The 26,479-nt window shown below is 43.1% G+C and overlaps 1 protein-coding gene and 1 long non-coding RNA gene across 2 annotated transcripts in view; both read right to left on the minus strand.

Annotated features, from left to right (window-relative positions):
• Positions 1-10,485, minus strand: part of SERINC5 (serine incorporator 5) — an 88,973-nt gene extending 78,488 nt beyond the window's left edge. The window contains exon 1 of the mRNA XM_007179778.2: positions 10,308-10,485. Within this exon, the coding sequence (XP_007179840.1) occupies positions 10,308-10,334 (27 nt within the window). The 5' untranslated portion in view covers positions 10,335-10,485. The remainder of the gene's footprint in view (positions 1-10,307) is intronic.
• Positions 10,486-12,811: 2,326 nt separating this feature from the next.
• Positions 12,812-26,479, minus strand: part of LOC130707109 (uncharacterized) — a 104,003-nt gene continuing 90,335 nt past the window's right edge. Inside the window, exons 2-3 of the long non-coding RNA XR_009007113.1 lie at positions 13,379-13,477; positions 12,812-12,965 (exon numbers count right to left, since the gene is read on the minus strand). This is a non-coding gene — a long non-coding RNA (uncharacterized LOC130707109). The remainder of the gene's footprint in view (positions 12,966-13,378; positions 13,478-26,479) is intronic.

Below are 26,479 nucleotides of genomic sequence, written 5' to 3' on the forward strand. Positions count from 1 at the left end.
AATGATTTTAAATATGCCCTTGAGAGGAAAGAAAAGATTTAAAATAAGGGTTTACGTTTCTACCTATAAAAAAAACCATAAAATAATTTAAAATAAATAATAATAGATTAAGATCAAAGTAAGTTAAAAAAGGGAAAAAAGAGCAGGAATCAATGAAATAGAGAATAACTAACAATAAAAAAAATTGTTTCTTTCACAAGATTAATCAGATTGATAAACTCCTAGAGTCATCAAAAAAAGAATAAAGAACACAAATTACTAATATCAGGAATGACTGAAGAGATGTATTAAGCACGTTGTTTTTTAGAATATAAGTTATCTCGATACAGACCACTAACAGATTCCTACAAAAGACTTGCATTTAGAAAATCCATTACGTTAACCCCAATGGTGTTGAAAAATCAGGCAGGGGATGACATGGTTAGGACTATACTTTGGTAGAAGGATCAACCTGCTGGTAGTATGGAAAAAGGAGCAGGCAGCGAAGAGACTAGGAGAGGAAAACCAGTTTCCACGATAATGTATTTCCATCTTCCTCCCTTTAAGTCAACCCCCTCAACACTCTGGCCTTACTTGTGAGGCTGTCATTTGGTCAAGCCACGATGGGCAGGAAGTACAGCACTCACTAGGGTTATTACACTAGTTCCTCCTAGCTTGTGCTCCACAGGGATAGTGCTCTCATTCAGCCTACATTCCCACCCTCTTCTATGGGTCTTCCAGTACTGAAGAATCTGGAAAATGTAACCACATTTCTCAGACTCCTTTGCTGTTGGGGACCTGACAATTAGCAACCCTCACAATATTTGGAAGGTGAAAACAAGGTGGGGGACCATCCTCCTGCTGCAGTGTCTGCTTCCCAGCAAGGTCCTAGGACAAGGGCCAGACTTGGGGTTCCCATGTTAAGCCGCCACCTGTGTGGGTATCAAGAGGCGGGGGGGCAGCAGCCTGGGCTTTCAGACATCTGGATTACTGCTGGAGTGGTGTGCCCTTAAATCCAAGAGTTCAAAGGCGGCCCCCTGACTCTTGCTCCTCTAGCTCTTTAATTTCTTCAACAGTTAATTCCCTACATTAAATCGTTCTGCTTAAAACTGAGTGGTCTCAGTTTTCTGCATTGAACCCTGACACACCTGCATCACCAACTTACAGATAACAAAGAGTCTTAATATTGTCTTGTTTTCATCCCTTTCAACAATCATATAAGGGAGGCAAGACACAAATTTCCCCCGTTTGATGAACAAAGAAACCAAGGCTCAGAAAACTTAAAAACTGGGAAGGGTAGTGAGTTCCCCAACACTGGAGAGGCTCAAACACACCAGAGGTACACTTAGGAGGGGCATTTTTACAAGACGTCTAAGCTTCAGATGGGGAATTAAAAGGGATGCCTTTTAAAGCCTCTTCCAAAAGTTTCTCTGATTCCATGATCTGCCTCATCAATCACCACACAAATAGCCTAACCTGGGCTAAGAATCAGAGCATTAGGCGACTCAGCCCTGCGTAAATTACTGAGATACAATGCAAGAAACAAAACACTGGAAAATAAATCCCGTAAAGACCTCATGAGCTTTGTTTCAAAGAGCAATTGGCTAGTTTATAAAAAACAATATTTAAACAAACATTAGCCTGATTTTCCATCTCTCCTAGTTATCTCTGCATAAATAAGATTTAAGTGGTTGTGTGTATGTGTTTTTCCTACTTTTGTTTAGACTAGACAGTTTTCATGAGGGGGAAAATGCTGTCTTATCACTATATTTTGTAACCTTACTTCAAACCGAAATTGTTTCAAAATTTATTCTGTGATAAGAACCCACCCTAAGTTTTTCCATTAACAGCTGCTTTCCTTAAACATCAGCTCAACTTTAATCTCACAAGGCAAACTACAGAAGAAAAGCCAAAAGTAAAGTCCTATTTCCTTCAAAATTCAAACAGATGTTTTAATGTAATCAAACAAATCCATTGTTTGAATTTCCTACACACACACTACACTGACTCCCAGATTATGTTCTAAAATCTTCGAAAATATCATTAATACACAAGCTAGAAAATACGAGGATGTCCCCACTGGAAATGTTTAAAATTCATTTTAACAAGGGTTGCAAAGGTTCACTTCGGACTACTTGAAAAACCTGATCGTTAGGGACAATCAAGGTGGTCTAGATGAGTAACTTGATCCATTGGATGCTTGCTCTGAGCATCCTATCGCAATCGCAAATTCAACTAACAACAGCAGCATGTAATGACAATTCACTAACAATGCTGCTTGACTCAGGACACTGAAAGAACACCAGAGCTTTATCTATAATTACCATTATAATTAAAGATACAGAAAGCACTTTAGTCAAAGGGTAAAATGGAATTGTGTCCAATGGCTAGTTCTGCAGACATACCATGTTACACGAGGACTTCCTTTTTAATGTTAAATTATCATAGGTGAACAGGCCACACACTGCTCGTCCTGCTCTGAATACAAGTAGACAATGCCATCGTTATTGCTCTGTCCTTTCTAAAGGCGATTTACATTAAAACACCTGGGAAACTGAAAAGTAAGCTTCTGAGTCTCACAGTTAACTCACTCCCAGATATTCAATATCTCTGGGAAATTGACAGGCGATATTCATAGGGAAAACGGGGGTGGGAAGCAAGCAGTGGGCAAGCGGGTGTTACCTTTTATCTCATTAGCAGAGAGATGAGTCAGAGGCTGCCCTCTACTCCCTACAGATGGGCCCTCCCAGCAAAGCAATCCCACTCAAGACCTGCCGCAGCCCAAAGCTATTTGCCAGCCTGCCCAGGTCCGCTCTAAAGCCACCCAAGAAAACAAATCTGAATGAGCAACCTTCATGCTGACTCTCCGCCTACAACGGCAACCTTCACTCTCTTCATTGTTCAAGGTCAGTGACAAACTTATCTTTACAACAACGTGAACTTGGCTAACTACACAGAGGCATCTCCAAACCACTCTTTCTGTATCAGCAACAGTTCAACATCAGCCGAATCACCACCACCTTTGTCAGTATGGTAGAGCAATGATGTGGCCATTTTACTGCAACTTGCCCGCATTTTATAAAATGAATAGAAAAATAAAACTGCCAATACTAGTGATAAGCACAGGACTCACAGAGAAGGGCACCTTTATAGAGCAAGAAAACAGAGACTCAAACACCATCTAGACAGATGGTATCCGCATAAGTGACTGTAAAGAAAAAGACCAAAGTTAAAAATGATGTTGAAAATGGTTATTGTCGATGGCATCTAAAGGAGGTGTAGCTGGGATTTTCTTCATTATTTTTAGTCTTTTGGGAATTGAAACACGCACACACACTCGTATTAACACATAAGCCTATTAACTGACTTTCACATATTTACGTTTACTTAATACCTCTGGAAAAATTGCCATGTTTGAAGGTAGAGGACTGCACTACTTTCTGGGTATAAGCCCAGAAAACATGGCTGCAAATGAGTGGCTGGTGCACTTGAAAAACTCCTGTAATTCAGCAGAATTGAATCAAACATAGCACCTACAACATAATCCCAACTCCACAAAGTAAAATCATATACATTAAATGTGAGTGACTGTTATAAAATATCAAAATATAGTTCTCTCTGGGTGATATGTACTTCACAAATGCCCCCAACTGTTCAAAAAAGCATCAGTCATGCAAAGAATGAACTTTTGTGCCTAGATCCCTTCCAAGGGTGGAAGCAACACGTGATATAATGAGGACCTAACATTTCCAATCACTATAAACAAAGAGCTGTAGGGAAAAAGTTTTGTAACCAAAAGCACACAACAGGGGGTTCAGCTAGGTCACAGTACATGCTCTGTCTAGGAGAGAGGAAATGCACCCACACGGTAGCCAGGAAACAACGCCAGTGCATCAGATGACCACATACTAGGTGGTGTGGACAGGTTTTGTGTGCAAGTTCTGAGAATTCTTAAAGCAAGGGGAAGGTCATTTCTGAGGAAAATGCTTCTTGAGCTTGGCCTTAAAAGCAGAGATTTGGGTTTTTTTTTTTTTTTTTTAAGATTTCTTTATTGACTGATTGATTGCTATGTTGGGTCTTCGTTTTTGTGCTATGGCTTTCTCCAGTTGTGGCAAGTGGGGGCCACTCTTCATCGCGGTGCGCGGGCCTCTCACTATTGTGGCCTCTCTTGTTGCGGAGCACAGGCTCCAGACGCGCAGGCTCAGTAGTTGTGGCTCACGGACCTAGTTGCTCCGCGGCATGTGGGATCTTCCCAGACCAGGGCTCGAACCCGTGTTTCCTGCATTAGCAGGCAGATTCTCAACCACTGCGCCACCAGGGAAGCCCAGAGATTTGGGTTTTATAGAGAAGGAAGGACATCTCAGGGAAGTCAGTACTTTTATGTGGTATGTAATTTACTTTTTAAAGATGTCTTCATGGATTTTGTGTGTGTGTGTGTGTCTGTGTGTGTTTTAAGCTACAGTCTAGAGGTGATCAGATGCCCTGATGAGGAAGACCCATTCCAGCTAACACTTAACAAAAGCCAACCTCTAAAAGCCTCCTGCATGGGCTTCAGTTACTTCTAACTCCAATGACCCCAGGCTTTGTTAACCAGTGTTAATGATGAGACATGGTGAAAACCGCAAGAACTCTCGATACACAGCAACTCTGCTCAAACCCTTGCACGAAGGACTTGACCAAACTTTAACAGGCTTCTAGTAGCCTGAGGCTGCATCCCTGGGATGACCTAGCTGCCTTTTGCCTTTTTGAGTTCTTGTCTGGAAAAGTTCAGGGCTGTAAAAACAAATTTACTGTTTGTTCTAGCCAGCACCTAAGATAAGCCCTAACCTCCCTTTTTTTTTTTTTTTTTAATTTATTTATTTATGTTTGGCTGCGTTGGGTCTTCATTGCTGCGCACGGGCTTTCTCTAGTTGCGGTGAGTGGGGGCTACTCTTCGTTGCAGTGCGCGGGCTTCTCATTGCAGTGGCTTCTCTTGTTGCGGAGCAGGGGCTCTACGTGCGCGAGCTTCAGTAGTGGTGGCTCGCGGGCTCTAGAGCACAGGCTCAGTAGTTGTGGTGCACGGGCTTAGTTGCTCTGCGGCATGTGGGATTTTCCCGGACCAGGGCTCGAACCCATGTCCCCTGCATTGGCAGGCAGATTCTTAACCACTGCACCACTAGGGAAGTCCCTATCCTCCCGTTCTTAACAGCATTTACTAAATAGGGCTAATAATTGTGAATCCTTCCTCTGTCCCTGAAAAGAGGGACAGATAGGACACATTTCCTACAAGTCTGGAGTGTCTTTCTCAAGGACTTAAATGCCATTCCTTTGAAATGTAATCATCAGGAAGGATAGAGTCTATCTCCTAGTCTCAGCGGAAGGACAGAATCTAACCTGCCAGCTATCAGACCCAGCTGGCCTCATCACCCATACTCCAAACAAACCTTTGTAACGTCTCACTTCCCTAACTCTACTTGGGCCTCCACTCACTCCTCCCTATTCCCTCATCGTCCCTTGAAAACTCCCAGTGATCTGTGCTAATCAGGATGGAGCTCAGGTCTTTCTGTCAGTGAGTGGTTACTGAATAAAATCTGTTTTCATTGCTTTAACTAACGTCCAGCTTTATTTATCTTTGACAGTGGACAGTCCCTGGTGGCATTCTGTGGCTTTGTCAATCAATTAACATAACAGACGTTAGAAATTTGCTTTTGTTGGGGAAAATCTCAGGGATCAAGTAATACAATCTGGCTGGAAACACCCTGGCGTGGGCATTCCCACCCTTATATGAACCGGCTACAAGGACAAGGAGTCTTCTGCCTGAGAGTGGGACCGTGGGCTTGATCCATCCATGCGGTCCTGTGCTTCAGCAGTCTTGGTCAAGTTCTTCCTTCTAGAAGGTTGTCACATCTGCCTCAGGGGAACATGCAAGTCGCGTGTCAGTGCACCAAGAAGGGCAAAGAGCTGGAACTTCGTGAAGCCGCAGATCAGGCTGTGTAACTGTGCTGTGCCTGCCTGCCAATAAATGCCTGCACAAGCGACAGAATTTGGTCTGAGACTTGCTGTCTTTATAACCTGGACAGACTATGAGGAAGAAGCTAAACCCCACCCACTGGTAACTCCTGGCAACCACCAATATCTACCAAGACAGCCTCACAGCTATGCATTCAAAGCTGCCTTAGGGCCATTATAAGCAACAACAATGAGCAACAGTTCCTCATGATTTATTCATACTGTATTTAGAATAATAAGGAATAACAGTTTCCCAGTTAGGAGCTCCAACTCGAGTCAGGTGGACCAGTGTTGAAGGCCTGGCTCCACCACCATGTAAATATCAGTCAAGTTAATTTATCTCTCTGCACTTCAGTTGCCTCACCTGCAAAAGGAGGCCAATTAGAACATTCCCCGACCCCATAGGGTTGCTGTGGAGAATGAGTGATATAACATAGGTAAAAACAGCACACTTGTGGGCATGAAATAAGCTTCAGCTATTGTTACTATTATCATTAATGCTTATACTTGCCTGGAGTAAACCCTGCCAAGCCTTACTCTCAAATTGCCTTGACGAGGTGTCTAGATCTTCCAATTACACATCTCATTTCACCTCTGACAGGGTGTCCTGTCACTTTCTTCAGTGAGCTTCCCCCACACTTCCAATCCCCAACTAGCCCTTAAGTTCCAGGAGAGCAAGGACGCACTTTGTTAATCACCCAGTGCCCAGGGGCCTTACCACAGTGCTGGGTACCCAGAAGGTGTCGAGTGACCACTCTCCTGTGACCTCTGCTTCCATTAGCACCGATCAGCCAACGGCCTAAGCAAAATCTAAGTATATCAGGGTCAATGCAAAGATAAAATGACCCGGAGACTGTCCAGGTAGAGGTGGATAATGGTCACTAAGATCTTGGGGGCTCCTTACTCTGTGCCAAACCCTGTACTAGAGACATTATCGCATGTAATACTCATAATAACCCTAGGAGGTATTATCATACCCATTCAACCACGGAGGAAAACTGAGGTTAACTGAGGGTAAGTGACGTGCACAGTCACACCACCCCTCCGCGTCCAGATTTCCCAATTCAAATCCAGACCTGAGTCCAAAGCCCAGGCTCTTTTCTGGGTTACACATTGTTTCTGACAGTATCAGTTAAAGTCCCCCAAATTTCTATCTCCAACCTCAAACTTCTCCCAACTTAAAAATCCAACTGATGACTTGCCATCTCCATTTAATTTATAATAGGCATCTCAAATGTGACAGAGCGAGAAGAAAACTATGGGTTTTCCTTGCCAAATGTCTTCCTCCCTTCAAGGAAGAGCCAATGCTCTCATTCCCACACCCCACTTCTAACCCATGTAAAAGTCCAGCTCTACCTCTACAATATGCCCAGAAGCCAATGACGCCCCACCGTAAGCACCACGACGCCCTAAATTAAGGTACCACACTCTCCCCTCCTTGGCCTAGGGCAACAGCAGGTTGCCAGGATTCCAGCTCCGTCAAGAAGAATTCGGGCTCACTGCAGAAGCCCAGACCACTGCTCACACGCAGGAGGAGGCAGCTTAAAAGTATTCACCGGGTGGCCAGCTCTGACTGCTCTCTCTCCATGCCAGTCCCTGACAGTCAAGTCTTCACAGCACCCAAGGTGACCACTTCTTTTCCTCCAACACCCTGGAAGCCTCCCTACCCAGGCCCTGATGTGGGTGCCTCTCCTCCTTTATCAGTCTCAATTCCAAGGGCATCTTCTCAGACAGACTTCCCCAGCAACCCTACCCAAAGCCACTCTGCCACCAGGACCTGTGACAGTACCAGTACTTGCTGTTTCACTGCTTACATGCTTATGAAATGCCACCCAACCCCAGTCACTGAGGGCAGAGATGATGTTTGCCTGGCTCACTGCTGTATCTCCAGCTGTTGGCACACAGTAGGTGCTGTGATATTGTGATATGATTAGAAATATTTATTCGGTCTTCCACCCCGGTGTGGGAGGCCCAGAAGACTTGTGATTGGTAGCTGGAGTGTGCGGGGGAGGGAAGGGGGAGGAGGGCGGACCCCTAACCTGTGGGATACTAACTCCAGGTAGTGTCAGAATTGAATTGTTGTACAGCCAGTTACTATCCGGAGAGCTGGGAAACTGGCTGGTGCGGGGGTAAAAACAAAACAAAAAACCCGTACATTGATGTCATAAGTGATGTAGGGAAAAACAATGCACAGGTGCTCAAAAAATGTTTTCAAAGGATTCACAGACTTAGATATCTTCTGACAGTGCTGCATTTTTTTTTTAATGCAAACTTAACAGCCCCATTCATACGAAATTATAGTGTCATCACCCCCTCCTTGTGTTGAGAGCCACCACAGTGAAGCCTCAAGCAGTCCCTAGAAAGCAGAAGTTAATTTTCCTGTGATGAACGGCCAGGATTTGGTTCTTTCCAAAGTCCTGAGAGGGGGATTTCAGAAACAAGTCATGAGGACTTCCCTGGTGGCGCAGTGGTTAAGAATCCGCCTGCCAATGCAGGGGACATGGGTTCGAGCCCTGGTCCGGGAAGATCCCACATGTCGTGGAGCAACTAAGCCCGTGTGCCACAACTACTGAGCCCACGTGCTGCAACTACTGAAGCCTGCGCTCCACAACAAGAGAAGCCACCTTAATGAGAAGCCCGTGCACCTCGATGAAGAGTAGGCCCCGCTCACGCAACTAGAGAAAGCCTGCGTGCAGTAACGAAGACCCAACGCAGCCAAAAAATAAATAAATAAATAAATAAATTTTAAAAGTTCTCACTTTAAAACAAACAAAAAGAAACAAGTCATGAAACCCTGCCAAAATATCAACCATACCAATCATTCTTTTACAAGACCCACTTGAGTACTGGCAATAATTTTCAGAGCCCTAAATCACCTGCTGGGAGCCACAGAAAACCTCAAGGGGCTTTCAAGGGACTGGAGAACAGGTGCCCCGAAATACTTGTAACGTAATCACTATATAATGAAGTGTCACATCAAATTAGAACTATCTCAAAATAACAACCATGAACGATTATGCAAAGCTTTCTTGACATTTGGAATATTCTGAAAACAGCCTTTTCCCGTCCACGTTGGTCTCCAAAGCCCTGAGAAGGTGTTAAATGTCCTCCTGTCGCCTTGCCTGACTCAGGGCAAGGCATTCCACCTCAAGTTAAAAACCTCAATTTCCTCATCTCTGAAAAGGCCAGCTTGAATGCATGCCAAGTACAGTATTAGACCTCAAAAACCAAGTGATAACTTCACACGGCCACTGGAAAGAGGACGGATTATCTACCAGTGTAATCGGCGGGTTAGAGAAACCCACAGCTTAACCCCTGCATCAGTTACGGGCTGGCCTCTGATTGTCGCAAGGCTGAATGTATTAAGAAGCAAAAACAGCCCGGTATGCCCTCCGGAGTTAGACTCATTTGAGAAAACGCACCATTAAAACTGTACAGAAATGCTGATAATCAATACGGCTAGGAAGGAGGGAGCTAGACGTGCGGAAGGCTTTACCTACTTCTTTTTTTTCTAACTCTGCAGGAAGGAGTGAAATCAACATTAAAGGTTAAAAACTACTACTAATTATGCCCTGATGCACTACTAACCGGTAGGAGACGCCTGTCCCAAGCGGACACAGGTGTTTTAAGATCTCATGAGTTTAACAGGCGAGAGTTACAAAACAGGCTCGGGCAAGTTCAGCTGAAAGGAGGGATGGGAAGGCTCGCGCTCTACCCAATCAGCCGCGTTTGGGTCCAGCCAGGGTTGGGTCGGGAGACTCAGGAAGCAGGGCTGAGTCTTCCCAGCGCCCAGATCTGAGCACCGCGGTTTGGAAAGCAGTCTTCCAGACTTTTCGAAGAAAAAGAGCCACTGCTCTAGAGCCTTGCGAGATGTCAAGCGCAACCCGTCTGGGCCATACGACCCGAGTTTCGTTCAGGGCATGGAAAAGGAGTGGTTGCCCAAACCCACGTCTTCTCCTGGGTTCATCGGGTTGGCAGAGCCAGGTGGCCTACGGAGCTCAGCACCACACACTCGTGTTCTGGGGAGGAGGCGACACCCTCCTGAAACAGTCGGGATCCTCCGCCCGAACCCTGCCCGCCCCGCCCTAAGCGAAGTTCCTAAGGCCGAACGGGAAGACCTCGGGGTAGCCTCTAGGGCTTCCCCGTGTCCCTCTGGCCCGCCCGCCGCGGCACACGGTTTTCCCCGAAGGCCGAGCTCCGCGCTCCGGCCCGGAGCACTCACCCAGGCGGCGCAGGGTCACCCACCCCACTTGCGGCGGCGGAGCTGGGACGTGCACCCAGAGAAGCTCGCGCTGCCTCGGCTCCTGGCCCGGTCTCCCGACCTGTCTCTCCCGGCTCACCTGGCCCGCACAGCACTGCGCTGACATCGTGGCGGCCGACCACCACCAGCGCGCTTGCCGGCTCCCAGCTCCCCTCTGGCCCTCCTGGCTCCCTCCGGCCTCGAGCGTCCCTCTGCGAACCCGCTCACGCCTCCACGCGGCGTAGCCCCAGCTGAACGCGAAGCACTGTGGCCTTGGTAAAAACAACTGCCGCCAAACCCCGCCCCGCCACCACAGGCCCCGCCCCACTCGCCCTCTCCAGCCGCGGCGGCCTCCCGCAGCCCCGCCCCGTGCCCGCCCCTTCCCGTGCGCACCGCCTCCGAGCCCGCCAGCTCCCGCCTCACGCTTCCGCTGGCGTCAGGCGGTGGGTGGTGGTCATCACTTCCCGGTGCAGCGCTGGACTGCGAAGTCTGTCCTCCAACGCGCCGGCCAGGTATTACCGGGCTCCTACGCCGGCCTGCCGGCGCTCGGTCCCCAACCCAGGAGAGCGCGGCGCCCCTAGTCCCCGGCTCTGGTGGAAGAGCTGGTTGCTGACTCCAATAAACCTTGGAGCCCTTAGCGAGTGATTCTGAGTGTCCTGCACTGCACAGGCGCAATAGGGGTGGCCGGGTGGTGGTCTGTGCTGCGCCTCGCGCCAAACTGGGATATCCACGGGATCCCTGTTCCAGAAATCCCTTTATCTCCCTCATCTGCCAAGAAAATTTCTCAACTTTTGGGAAAGTTCCCTCGGCCCAAGCTTCGAATCCCTGGGCTTGGCTGTCCTGCCCTGACGTTACCATGGCATTTGGGGGATCCTGGGAGAACCCTTTCTGTGCTTCCCTGAGTATTGATCTATTTTCCAATCTCTCCCCCACCACCCGCGTTAAGAGCACATCCCGGCCCAGGGACTTGGTTTGCATCCCTACTTCCTCTCGCCCGACTCCACTAAAAAAGGGTTCCCTATATTTGTTTGTTACATGCAGAAGGCAGAGAGGGTGCCCCTAGTTTATCTCCCTAGCCAAATCTTCTCTCCTCGCGGCCACTTTCCCAAGAAGAGGAATTTCTGTTATTACAAACTTTGTGCCAAGGCCTTTTTACTCCTTAAAATAAGCATTACAGTATATATTTTAGAAATGAGGCAACAGGTCTATTATTTAACACACAGGTTAAATAACTTGCCCTAAGCTTAACAGCAATGCTGAAGAAGCAATACTGGGACTGGAATCCACGTGTCTGATCCCCTCGGGCATGATACAAAGCTTGACCTTAAGCCTTTGGCAAAGTAGTGTCTTTGAGGGCAGTTTAGGAGGTGGAGACTAAGAGGAAAGTCGCATGGAAACCAATCCTTGGATTAGGAGCAGCACAAGATCTCCTAGAATTGAGGCAGGCTGGGAACTGGGATCCTCTACAAGAGTGCTTGCACCTGGACAAACGTCTCCTTGAGCAATAGGATACAAAAAAATTATGTGACTAAAAATAACTGCACACATGCACAGTTGAGGCAAAGCTGAGCAATAGGATACAAAAAGACCAGAAACAAACCACAAGTTGTTGAGGTGCCAGGAGCTGAAGCATGGTACTGTGCATGATCCTGTCCACTGCACCACCAAAGAGGTGGACAGACCATGTAATGTATGTCTCCTGCGAAACCCACCCATGCATCCCTGTTGTTACCCCATTTAAGGACCCAAGCAGCTTCACTCCGAGAGCTGGCAAGGGTACCTGTTTCTTGCTTTTGCTCCCTGATGCTGCAGCTCCAGCCCCAATAAAGCCTTGCCTGAAATTCTCCTCTGACTTCTTACCAATTTCTATTGATTAAAGAGTCCAAGGGCCCGGGTGAGTAACAGAAGCTCCTAGAATCTCAGCTGCCAGCGTTTAGAGGAAGAGAAATAATGGAGCAGGCCCTATTCAGAACCATGGAAAGTAATGACAGTTGGCTCTAACTATAAAAATTTTTTTTTTAATAAATTTATTTATTTATTTATGGCTGTGTTGGGTCTTCGTTTCTGTGTGAGGGCTTTCTCTAGTTGCGGCAAGCGGGGGCCACTCTTCATTGCGGTGCGCGGGCCTCTCACTGTCGCGGCCTCTCTTGTTGCGGAGCACAGGCTCCAGACGCGCAGGCTCAGTAGTTGTGGCTCACGGGCCCAGTTCCTCCGCGGCATGTGGGATCCTCCCAGACCAGGGCTCGAACCCGTGTCCCCTGCATCGGCAGGCAGACTCTCAACCGCTGCGCCACCAGGGAAGCCCAAAATTTTTTTAATAATAGTATTAAAAAGAAAAAAAAAGCATAAGCAGTATCAGACCAGTGCAGCCACCTGCTTGGTGGCAGCCTATGATTCATCAGAAGCCAAGGATCTCACCAAGACTGTCTAGTTAGGTTCACTGTCGGCTGGGGTGGTCACTCTGACCCCATTTCTTGCCCTGGGAGATTACTTGTGTGCCGGAAGATTCCGCTCCCCTGGGAAGAGCCAGGCAGCTTCTGGGGAGGGGGAAGATGTGAAATCTACCTAAGTTTGAGCCTGCTGGGACTACAAGGTCTCCTCACCTTTTAGGAGGAGCTCAGGAAGACGAGATCCCTCATCAGGCACCACTGGGTTACAGGCAGAGCTGGTAGTAGGATCCAGGCCTCCTGAATCCTGAACTCTTTTTTCTCAAATGGATGCCAACATGGGAGGATTCTGTGACAATATTAACATCAGCCTGGCAAAGAGAGAATATGACTTAATAACTGGAGGATATGTAGACTGTGCCCAAGATACCCAAAAAGCATAGTAGAAGCCTGAGCTTCTGGAGCCATAAAGTTGTAAATTTTAACTCCACCAAGAACTCGCTGGGTGACCTCTGAGCCTCAGTTTTATCATCTGCAAAACGGGGACTGATAGTGCATTAAACTCACCCCTACAGACCATGTGGTACAGGGCCTGGCCCTCATAAGCACTGACTAAATAGTAGCCCTGACTGGTATTAACAAACGAGTTAAAAAGACAATAACAAATAATCTATGCAGGCTGATTCCTCCTCCCTGCTGGAAAATCTCAAAGGAATATGACTATCGTTGACCAAAAGAAAAACGTACAATGTAAAGTGAGTTGAGTTGTATTCAGAGAACTTACCGTGGACCATAGCCCAGGAGACAGCTTCTCAGGTAACTCCAAATTGGGGAATTGCTCCAAAGAGATAAAGGAAGAGCCAGGATATATGTGAATTTTTTGCTGGAAAAAAAAAAATACATGTAGTCAAACATAAAAATATTACTGCTAATCACAAAGAACAGACATCTCAAGTTAATTATTTTAATACTTTTCTATGAATGGGAAGATACAAGAATCTGGGGTTCTTGAAATTTTTCCGTAGATGTGCTTCTTAACTATATGGGGGCCAGGATGTTTTTCCTTAGATACGCATCTTAACTATCTAGAGGCAAAATGCAGAATGCTTCCTGTTTTTCTCCATCCTGAAGTCCCCTCAGGGCGCATTGTTGGTGGGTGACAGTGGCTAATGGCTTGATCCCTGTAGAAATGGAATGGCTGGCAACATTTTTTTCTTTACGCTAGGTCTGAAGGTTTACTCCTTTCCTGGCTCTGAGGGCTTCGCACTTACTATTTAAGGTCTGGTCCATAGTATCCTTTGCATCTGTGGTCAGTTAAAAAGAATAGAGGTAATGTCAGTAGACATAACATAAAACAGTGGCACCTTAATTTTATTTTAAGTACTCTGCAGGCCTTTTCAAGAAAGACAGTTGTACGCTGTTCCTAACAGTAAGGTAATTTTACAGTCCATCCCTTTTGATGTGGATTTTTCAGGAACAAGCAGTAATAGACCTGTTTCAATAGACTGTAGCTCTTGGCAGACAATGTGAAATATTCCCCCCACAAAAATGTTCTTAAATTAACTAAATTAGCTCCTTTTATATGATTTAATTATATATGTATATTTATGGCATATTATAAATAACCAGCTTATAATTTGCTTTTTTCCCCTCCTGAATTTAAAGATTTTTTTTTTTGGTTTTTCCTTTTTAGGAAGAAGCCACTGTTGAGCTTAAAGACACCACTCACTGAACTGAAAACAATAGTTATATACATATGTTATTAAAGTAAAAAACATAGTCATACATTTGCTTTTTTTTAACTTTGAATTTAGAAAACTTCATTACAAATTTAATTTCCAGTTCAAGAAATGGCTTAAAAGCCAATAAAATTAATTATTCTAATTCCCTAAAATTTTCTCAACTTTGAAAAAAAAAACCTAGTGATGTGTTATTGGTATTTAAATATAAAAGAAGAAATTTCTCCAATCTTCACTTATAAAGCTCTAGGGATCTCAGTCTAGTAGTGAAAGTTTAATTAATTTCAGTTACAAATAAACAATGAAGTATTCATTTAGAAACAAATAGCTATAAATTTGGGACCCAGGCAAAAAACAATAGGCTGCTATAGTGCCCCCGCCCCCCTCCTTATGGTAATTGCATTCTCCTTTATTTCTATTAAATTAATATATGTACAATGTATTTTAAATGTCACAAATATTACAAAACATAAAATAAGAAGTAGCATCTCCCTTCTCCACATCCTTCCTTTCAGTCCCTTCCCCAGAGGCAACCACTTTCAATTACTTCAGCAGTTTTTCCTTATTACCTCCATATTTTTTTAACATTTATTTATTTTTTTATTATTATTATTTTTCACGCCACGCGGCATGAGGGATCTTAGTTCCCTGACCAGGGATCAAACCCATGCCCCCTGCAGTGGAAGCACGGAGTCTTAACCACTGGACTGCCAGGGAAGTCACAACTCCATATTTTTAAATAATATTTTTATGCTGTTATTTCCTGATCTGTTGACTGTATTTATTGTGTATTATCTTTTATGTTCCATGTGGGCTGAAAGCTTAACCCACTGAGCACGTCTATCTGCTATCTTGCCAATCTAATTATATCACTTTTCATAAAATAATCTAATTAATTTCATAAATTAATATGTAACTGGCTAGTAAAAATTATTCATTGCATAGCCACATGGTGTATAATAATAGCATTTCTTTCTTGTCTCTTTTTATTTTTCATTGCCATCCCCCTTTCCTGGAGAGGCAGTATATTCTAGTGGTTAGGGTTAGAGACTCTGGAGCCAGACCCTGCGATCAGACCTTTGCTTTTGTCGCTTATTAGGTCTGTGATTTTAAGCAAGTGACTTCTCTCTGTACTTCAGTTTCTTCCTCTTTAAATGCAGAGGATTAATAAAAGTATACAGATTAAAGCACTTAAATAGCACCCAGCATGTATTAAGTGTCTGGAGTTGTGTTTGACTCACATGGTTTTCTTTCTACCTAATCTTGATTTTTCTCCATTTGTCCATCTGATCTGTCATAATTCTTTTCTCCCAGATAAGCAACCATGTCAGATAATCTATCAATTCCATTTTCCCCAAGAGTCCTCTCTTTCTGGCAGACATCTCCAAGCTACTGCAATCTGGATCCCTCCAGGCTGCTACTGATGGCTGCCATCCTGGCATTCCCCTTGCTACTCTCTTCTTGGATATCTGGCTTTCTGGAGTCCTCTTTCTTGATTTTCTCCCTTGCTTTGGTGAATACATCAGCACCTTGGGACGCCAAACCCCTTCTTTTAACCCTATATTGAACTTCCTTGACCTGCTTAACTTAAAATAAAAGTTATTCATCTTTCTTTTTAACTCTAATCATTCTGTTGTACCCTCATCCTACCTTTAATTCCATTACCTCCTGTCTCCTCGACTTTCTCTCTTCCAAGCATTTTTTTTTAATATAAATTTATTTATTTATTTTTGGCTGCATTGGGTCTTCATTGTTGTGCACAGGCTTTCTCTTGTTGCAGAGCACAGGCTCTAGGTGCATGGGCTTCAGTAGCTGTGGCTCGTGGGCTCTAGAGCGCAGGCTCAGTAGTTGGGGCGCATGGGCTTAGTTGCTCCGCAGCATGTGGGATTTTCCCGGACCAGGGCTCAAACCCATGTTCCCTGCATTAGCAGGCGGATTCTTAACCACTGCACCACCAGGGAAGTCCCTCTTCCAAGCATTTTAAGCCTTTGCTTTCTATTGAATCATTCTCAAGCTCCAAACATGGTCAGATTTCTCCTAAATTAAACAACAAACGAAAACCTCATTTCAACTCAGCGACCACCTTTTCCTCTTTTCTTCATCTTAAAACTTCTAGAAAACAAAGTTTGGTGCTCCACTCTCCTGAACTCTCTCTGGCCTGGCTTCTGTCCCTCTAGGCCACTGAAGCTGCAAGCTTCTGAGGTGACTGGGGCCCCCAGCTCCTGTTCCTAAGCCTATTTGCTTTAACTCCTGCTTAAAATCATTTTCTTTTTATCTCTTTATCCAAACACAGAAAGAAAATTGAATATTACTCCACTAATTCCCATTTAGAGGAATTTTTAAAGAAGTGTGCTTTTATTTTTCCAAATTCAACTAAGACAGCAAATAAGCTAACAATGTGTTGCCTAGTCAAGATTTTTAGGGTAAATGCTTTGGGAAACTGGAGAAATCTTTTGTAATCATCCTCAGTTATTTTGTACTTAGAGAAAACTAATGATTCTTCAGAACTCAAATGGGTGCTTTAAAAGTTTTGTCTCAGTCTTTTAAAGATTCTCCCTTTAATTCATTTCACATTATTAATTTGCTTGGAAAGTCCTTTGAGTGTAAATAATACAAAGGAATATACTCCTATATAACACCCCAGGGAACCCAAATTCCAAGTTAATGAAGAGGGTAGAGCTTGTTCAACAGGTTTTTCAGCATTGCTCAACCCTTCTGGGAACAAATTAATATTTTTTAAAGTCCTCTTGGACTAAGGGCCTAGTCTTCATATCAATGGAAAGAATATATATGTATATTCTTCATATATAATATGTATATATTTCCCACACACCCCCATCTCTGAGATGTATCATTTACACTCAGATTTTGTTACCTCTTTCTAAGAAAACTCAGTAGGAATGTTTAGAGAGGCTTTGCATCTCTAACTTAATTAAACTATATAGTTGTCTTTGAGTAGATTTTCGAAAGTTTCCAATTTCTTCTCTTAGAGATAAACATTTGGGTAAATCAGGCAAATAATTATTACAATCACTATTCAATCGTATTATGAACTTTAACGAACATTTCTGAAAACAACTCATTTCTGTTCTTCTGCATACCAAGGAAAATTATTTTGACTTCTTTGGTTTTAAAACCCAATCCAGAAAACTTTCCATTTCCTGATTTCAAGTAAACACATTCAGAAAAGCTTGAGGTTGGAGGTTGGGGTTTGGGGGGCTGGGAGGGGGACAAAAAAGAGAGCAGGCATCCTTTTCAGTTTTCCTGGTTAATCCACTCTAATTAATTTCCTGAGCAGAAGAACAAGAGGTGAGCCCATTTCTTCAAATAAGAGCACTTTGTGTTGTCTTATCTTTTTAATGTGTATTTAAAGGGACTACTCCTGCTGATTTGTTTTGAATTTGCTTCATAAGATGCATCCTTTGAAGTAAGCGATCCTTGGAGGTGATTGGTTTTAAAAGAATCATGGGCAGTTAAATGCCTGTGAAACCATATAGTTTCATGAAAATCAATAAAAGGCTTTCATTGAGGGTTTCACTTGAAAGGTGTTTACATTGTTCTGTGAAGACTGGAAAAGCAAAAGAAGCTTCCTGAGGTTCCACAGAAAGACAATCCAGCTTCTTCATTCATAATAGGATTTCAGTTACAGAAGAGCATTTTAGATTCAACAGTAGGGGAATTTTAAACGGCTGAGAAAAATTGTAAGAAAAACTTCAAAGAACATTTCATTTTTGTTTCCCTCTTTAATGCAAAAGGAAGGGAAATACACCAAGTGAAGAAAGTTAATAACTCTGAAGCCCAAATGAAAAGTTCTAAAAAACAGCTGCTTTAAGGGGGAAAAAAAGAATGCATTTATTGAACTGACATCATCAATCAACAATTTTCAATATTTTTCTGTGTTTTCTCCCATGCTGATTCTAACAGGTTGAAAGCAAGATTAAACACTCCTATTCCTTTGCTTTACATAAAAGCAGTGGGCTTCTATTCCATAATTGGACTACATTTTTTGAAGAAGCAAATGGAGCCTTAGGCACATTCATTTCTGACCCACCCCTCAAAGTATGAAATCCAAAATGGGGGTGTGTGGCTTGAGTCACAGTAAACTGAGGCAGGGAACAAGCACCAATTTTTATTTATTTATTTATTTATTTTGCTGGGACATAGGGGCAATTAGTAGAAATGCAGAGTTAAGGCCACATTGTAGACTTGAAGGTGGAGAGGTAGAGACAAGGGAAGGAGGAAAGCAGAAGACTGTCCATTTAGCAGAGAAAAGTCTCACCTAAAATCTCCCCCAAGGAAAACCTTAGATACCAATTTGTGAAAGGCCTGTGCTGTACGTAGTCAGTCTCCGGATTTACCTTCTAGCCCCGGAAAGGTTAATAGTGATGACTTCATACCTTTATCCTGAGATAACTTGGGGAGATTTTCCCTTTTAGAAGTACTAGGTTTCCTGTTGCTGTTATTTTTAAATTCCTCTGGAACACAGAGACTTTTGGAAAAGTAGGAGACAGAGTAGAATGTTTTAGCTTCTACCCTAAGAATAGGTGTGAGGTTCAGTGATTGGGAGAAAAAAATACCAGTAGATGTAAAGCCTTTTGGCTTTTATGTCTTTAAGAATGCCAGATGCTGACCCTACCTATATGTCCATGGCAACCAGATGCAGGGTGGCGATCAGCCCGGACCCTGGTCCATAGGTGATGTTGTCACCATCTTTCCTCAAGCCCTGCTCCATGGGAATCTCCAAGAGGAGACAATACCTTAACCCTGTCACCTGAAAAAAATGCACAACCTAAAAGTTGACAATTATGTCTTATTTGGCGGACAAAACTGAGGACTTAAGCCCGGGACACAGCCTCTCAGATAGCTTTAAGGGACTACTCAGAAGAGGTAAGGGAGGAGCCAGGATATATAGGCGTTTTTACAAGAAAGACCAGGTAGTCACAACATCAGAAGATTACTGTTAGTTAAAGAAAACCAGCCATCTCAAGTTAAGGCATTTAGCGCTTTTCTATGTACGGGAAGATGCAAGAGTCTGGGCTCACTGAAATCATTCCTTTGGTATACCTCAGCTATCTGGGGCCAGTATCCTGTGCTTTCTCGTCCTGAGTCTCCTCAGGGTGCACCGTCCGGAGGGACTGCAGCAGTTGACTGCTAGATGGCAGGCATCCTGTTTCTATCCTGAGTTCCCTCAGGGCTCACTCTTGGGGCCCTGTAATGTCATGGCTTTGATGGCTGCAACATCCTTTGTTTACTGATATGGCAGGCAACATTTTTTCATTGATAACCTAATCAGAGTTCTCTAACTTTGGGGGTCAGTTACACAGGGAGTGCTGGGGGCAAACAGGCCTTTGAACAGCTGTTAGTTCAGATGGAATCAAAATATTAAGGCATAAACTCCTGGGCTTCTGTTTTACCATAGTTGATACTGGGGCCCCTGGGTTTCAAGAAAGTGCCTGAGCCAAGAACTACCAGCTCTTATGTGATGGGAGGCAGGGGTAAGGGAAACCCATCATGTCCCATTGATTTCCAAACTTAAACCTAGTGCCTTATTTCTGCTCTTATGTCCAAATCAGGACAAGGGGTCACAGGGCACCTCAGGATAAGGACAGCTCATATAGTGAGGCTTGTCTTATATTTTTGTTCTGGTGAAATAATTTTAAAAGAAAAGGGAAGGGGCTTCCCTGGTGGCGCAGTGGTTGAGAATCTGCCTGCCAATGCAGGGGACACGGGTTCGAGCCCTGGTCTGGGAAGATCCCACATGCCGCGGAGCAACTAGGCCCGTGAGCCACAATTACTGAGCCTGCGCGTCTGGAGCCTGTGCTCCGCAACAAGAGAGGCCGCAATAGTGAGAGGCCCGCGCAGCGCGATGAAGAATGGCCCCCACTTGCCGCAACTGGAGAAAGCCCTCACACAGAAACGAAGACCCAACACAGCCATAAATAAATAAATAAAATATTTAAAAAAAAAAAAAAGCAGAAAACTTAGAATATAGAATTCATCTACCAACCTCCTACCCAAAGCATCCTTGACAGATCTTTCACCCATACAGAACCTCCCAAGTTTAAAAAAAAAAAAAAAAAAAAAAAGAGTGGCCCCCGCTTGCCCCAAATAGAGAAAGCCCTCGCACAGAAACGAAGACCCAACACAGCCATAAATAAATAAATATTAAAAAACAAAACAAAACAAAACAAAAGGGAAGAGGTTTGGGGTTCAAAGTGGCAGATTTAGTAATAGAATTTATCTCCCCTCTTTCACAATATCTACATTTGTTTTTTCTGTAAATTCAGTTTTATTAGATTCCATATATAAGTGAGATCATACAGAATTTGTCTTCTGTCAGATTTATTTCACATAGCATAACACCCTCAAGTTCCATCCATGTTGTCACAAATGGCAGGATTTCCCTTTTTGTGGCTGAATAATATTCTATTATATATCTCACAGCTTCTTTAACCATTCATCCATTGATAGACACTCAGGTTTTTTCCATGTCTTGACTATTATAAATAATGCTGCGATGAATATGAGGGTGCTGGTATCTCTTCCAGATAGTGATTTCACTTCCTTCAGATATATACTCAGAAGTAAAATTGCTGAATCATATGGTAGATCTATTTTTAATTTTTTTTAGGAACCTCCATAACGCTTTCCACAGTGACTGTACCAATTTACATTCTCACTAACAGTGTAGGAGGGTTCCCTTTTCTCCACATCCTTGCCAGCACTTGTTCTCTTGTCCTTTTCATAACAGCCATTCTAACAAGTGTGACAAGATATCTCACTGTGGTTTTGATTTGCATTTCTTCCTGATAATTAGTGATGTTGAGCTTTTCATGTACCTGTTAGCCGTTCAAATATTTTCTTTGGAAACATATGTATTCTGGTCCATTGCCCATTTTTTAATCAAATTATTTAATTTTTTACTATTGCGTTTGAGTTCCTTATATATTTCGGATACTAATCTCTTATCAGATGTATGTTTTGCAAATATTTTCTTCCAGTACATAGGTTGCCTTTTGATTTTGTTGGTAGTTTATTTTGCTGTGCAGAGCTTTTTAGTTTAATATAGGCCCATTTGTTTTTTGTCTGTTTGTTTGTTTGCCTTTGTTGTTTGTGCTTTAAGTGTCATATCCAAGAAATCATTGCCAAGACCAAAGTCAAGGAGCTTTTTCCCTATGTTTTCTTCTAGGAGTTTTATGATTTCAGGTCTCTTATTTATTTATTTATTTATTTATAATTAAGAATTCAACTATTTTTTTAAAAAAAATTTATTTATTTATTTTGGCTGCACTGGGTCTTAGTTGTGGCACGTGGGATCTTCATTGAAGTATGCAGGATCTTTAGTTGCGGCATGCGGACGTCTTAGTTGTGGCACGTGGGCTTCTTATTTGTGGTGTGTGGATTCTTACTTACGGCATGTATGCGGGATCTAGTTCCCCGACCAGGGATCGAACCCAGGCCCCCTGCATTGGGAGCACAGAGTCTTACCCACTGGACCACCAGGGAAGTCCCAAGTCTTATATTTATGTCTTTAATCAATTTCAAGTTATCTTAGTGGTGTAAGATAGGTATCTTACATTTATTCCTTTAAAATGATAGTAAAGGAATAAAAGGAACGAGTTCCCCACATTAAAGCAAATAAGAGTGGATGAGAGATATGGACAGTTTCTGAAAGATAGAAAGCTGGAAGAGGAAAATGGTGGTGCATGAGGCTGGGTGGGGAAGCTGCTACCTACAGTACAAGCCACAAGCCAGGGAGATGCTCCCAGGGAGGGCACTAGTTTGACAAAAAGAACCCTGGAGAGGCCCTTTAGAGACAAGAGAGGGCCAGGATGATACTCCATGAAAAAGCAAGAAAATTAATAGAAATTCCTAAATAGCAGTAAATTACTCCCATCATCACTCCCACCCAACCTCCTGTGGATAAAATACTTGGGAACAGCGTTCTCCCTACCCCTACTCCCCCAGATAAAATCAGATTAGCACCAGACATCTCATTTGCAACACTGGATGTTAGTAACACAGCAGAGCAACACCTTCAAAATTCTGAGGGGAAATTACTTTGAGCCTAGAATTATACAGTACAAGAAAGTAAGGTACTGATTTTTCAGATTTTAGAATGAATCCATGAACGTTGTATAAATGGTTTAATTATGGGTACAGAACAGTATGTAAATGACAGAAAGTTTGGTGATGTCTAAGTGTAGATGAGAGAAGTCAGAGGATGGGAGGTTTGAGGCGAGAGGGTTAAAGGGAGGGTAGAGCCATTAATTACCTTGTCTTACTGAGTCAGGGGTTGTGGTAGGCAGACTAATGGGTCCTCAAAGATGTCCACATCCCAATCCCAGGATCCTGTGAATATGTGAGGTTACATGGCAAAGGGGAATTAAGTTTGCAGATGGAGTTAAAGTTGCTAATCAGCTGCCCCAGAGATGAGGAGATTATCCTGGATTATTTGGGCAGGCCCAATGTAATCATAGGCTCCTTATAAATGGAAGAGGAATGCAGAAGAGAGAGAGCCAGAGAGATGGCAGCATGAAAATACCGATATGGGGGTGTTAGTTTTGGATAAGGAGGTGACTGTCCAAAGAGCTAAAACAGAAACACTGAGATTCAGGAAGTTGTTCCTGAGGAAACCTTGTGCACTGGTGGTGGGAATGTAAACTGGTACAGCCATTATGGGAAACAGTGTGGAGTTTCTTCAAAAAATTAAAAATAGAACTACCTTATCATCTGGCAATCTTGCTTTTGGGTATATACCCAAAGGAAATGAAATCTAGATATGGAAGAGAGATCTGCACTCTCATGTTTACTGCAGCATTATTTACAATAGCTAAGATATGGAAACAACCTAAATGTCCACTGATGAACGAATTGATTAAAAAAATGTATATATATGCACAACAGAATAGTATTCAGCCTTAAAATGAAGGAAATTCTGCCATCTGAGACAACATGGATGGACCTGTAGGACATTATGCTAAGTGAAATAAACCAGGCACAGAAAGACAAATACTGCATGATCTCACTTAAATATGGAATTTAAATAGTTAAACTTACAGGAGTAGAGAGTAGATGGGGATTGCCAGGGGCTGGAGGGTGGGGTTGGGGATAGAGGAATTTGGGGAGATGTTAGTCAGAGGGTACAAAGTTTCAGTTATGCAAGAAGGATAAGTTCTGCAACACTGTATTGTATACATGAAATTTACTAAGAGGGTAGATCTTAAGTGTTCTCACCACAAAAAAAGAAAGAAAATAAAAAGAAAATGGTAACTATGTGAGACTATGGATATGTTAATGAGTTGGATTGTAGTGATCATTTCACAATGTATACATGTATCAAAATAGCAAATTGTACACCTTAAATATGTATAGTTTCTATTTGTCAATTTCAAAAAAAAAAAAAAAAGCTTGAAAGAAGCTGTCCCTGAGGAGCAAGACCAGTAGTGAGAAGGAGTTGGGTAGAGGAAGCTGCTTTTTAGTATCAAACTCTTCTTTTAAGGTTGAATTTTTAGACATATGCAGATGTGACTTTATAAAACAAAGGCAGGAGGGACAAATACTGGTTTCAGAAGGGACATCACAAAGGCCCAAGGAATGTCAGATTTTCCAAATCCCAAGGTTGAATGGGCACTTCTTTAAGAGGAGGTTGATCTTACACCTGGGGACCACATAAACAATCAGTTCTGATGTCTATGGCAAATGTTTCATCATTTAAGAGTTAACAAACCAGTATTTGATAATGTTTTACTTTAAACAATTAATTAGAGTCATTCTAGATTATCTGTCCCTCAGTTGCATTCCCAAGTGTTTTGTTGGGTGGACAAGAAAGGGATGGAGCCTGAATTTTGTACTGCCCACATGGAACATTCTCTAGGATTGACCACATACTAGGACACAAAACAAATGCCCTGGTATGCCATGTGAGGTGTCCCAAGAGTCAATGCCATTCCTCATGGGTCTCAAGGATCAAAGCCAGAGAGCTACTGTGCCAGAAGACTTACCCTAAATAATGAGCTGGGGTTAAAAACTCACCCACCCTAAAACAGTCCTCAGGAGCTTATGCTTTGGGAACACCTGTCTACATGTGCTTAACTGTGAAATATAACAGTCATTTACTTAAAGTAAATCAGTAGCAGTTTAAAGAATAAAGGGAACACCTGTGTATGCCCTTCCTATCCCCTCCAAAGTTAATGTGTATCCTCAGTTTTATCTTAATTATTCACTTCCTTTTCTGTATTGTTTTACCAACTATGTATGCAGTTTTGAATGTTCTATAAATGAAATCTCATTGTATATATTCTATGAATAGTTTCTTTGCCTGAAAATTGTTTTTGAAATTAAATTGTATTATGCATGTAGTTATAGTTCATTAATTTTTACTACTGTATAATATTCCCTTGAAAGAATAAATTGCAATTGATTTATCCATTCTACTGTTGATGGACACTTAGGTCATTTCCAAGTTTCTGCCATTCTGAAGAATGCTGCTGTGTACATGATGGGAGAGGTAATCTACCTTGAGCCCAGAGCATCCCTGTACATTCCATGCAAGCAGAAATACAAGGTCCTGATTGCCTTTCGCTTAGGCCATTTCTCAGGGTTGTGCTTACAGCCAGAAACCTTAGGGGTGTGAAATACTGTTTCCTTCCAGGACAAAGAACAGGCTCACTGTAAAAGAGGTTGATTCCTCTAGCTCAGCATTCCTCAGCTGTAATGTAAACCCATTATGTGTCACACCCATCTGAACCCCTCCAGTGTCCCTTCCTTGGGACTTGGGGACAAGGAGAACTTGTATGAACATGATACTCAGGCAGCTTGCTGTGCTCTGAATAATAAAGTCCTTTGTCTCTGACCCAAGAATCTCATTTTCTGCCAGTATCCATAAAACAAATTAACTTAACCACCCAAAGATCTGAAAACAGAAACAGACTGAGATTCAATTAGTTGTCCCCAAGGAGCAAGACCAGTGATGAGGAGGAGTGGGGTAGAGGAAGCAGTTTCAATATCAAATTCTCATTTCATGGTTGAATTTTTAGTCATATTCAGGTGTGACTTTATTAAAAAAAAACAAAAACAAAAAACAAAAAAAAAACAGGGGTGGAGGAGTCACAACCACTGATTTGAGAGGGGACATCACAAAAGCCCAAGGAATGTCAAAATCCTTGTAGGATAAAGTCACAGACCCTGACAGCACATTCTTGTCCCTTTCTCTTAGTGAACATGTCCAAGGGAGTGTAGAATTGCTGGGTGGTGGAGTTTGCATTTTATTTAGCTAATGGCAAACTCTTCCCATAGTGGCTGTACCAACTTTTTTTCTTTTTGGTCACACCATGCAGCCTGCAGGATCTTAGTTCCCCGACCAGGGATGTAACCCGCGACCCCCCTGCAGTGGAAGCATGGAGTCTAAACTACTGGACTGCCAGGGAAGTCCCTGGTGATACCAACTTTTATCCCCACCAGTGCAGATGAAGAGTCTGGTCTCTCTAGAATTTATGAATTAGTAGGGTTAGATGCTATTATTATATCCTTTTTTTTTTTTTGGTAGATGAAGAAATTGAAGCTGAGAGAAGTTAAGCAACTTGCCCAACTTTGGCATGCAAGCAGTAAGTGGAAGAAACTGGGATTTGAACCCAGGCAGTCTAGCTTGAGTGTGTGTGTGTAACAACTGTACTATGCTGCCCTAAGTAATATGCTGAGTGATTAAAGACATATAGAGTTTAGAGTGTTTAAAGAACTTTTAAGAAGTTAATGAGACAGGAAAATGTACGTTTTAAAAATTGGGGCAAGGGACTTCCCTGGTGGCACAGTGGTTAAGAATCCGCCTGCCAATGCAGGGGACACAGGTTCGAGCCCTGGTCCAGGAAGATACCACATACTGTGGAGCAACCAAACCTGTGCACCACAACTACTGAACCTGAGCTCTAGAGCCTGCGAGCCACAACTACTGAGCCTGCACACCACAACTACTGAAGTCCACGTGCCTAGAGCCCGTGCTTGGCAACAAGAGAAGCCACCGCAATGAGAAGCCCACGCACCACAACAAACAGTAGCCTCCACTCGCTCCAACTACAGAAAGCCCACGCACAGCAACGAAGACCCATCTCAGCCAAAAATAAATAAAATTTTAAAAAAATAACTAAAAA

Source organism: Balaenoptera acutorostrata, chromosome 2 (assembly GCF_949987535.1).
Source record: "Balaenoptera acutorostrata chromosome 2, mBalAcu1.1, whole genome shotgun sequence".
Lineage (NCBI taxonomy): Eukaryota > Metazoa > Chordata > Mammalia > Artiodactyla > Balaenopteridae > Balaenoptera > Balaenoptera acutorostrata.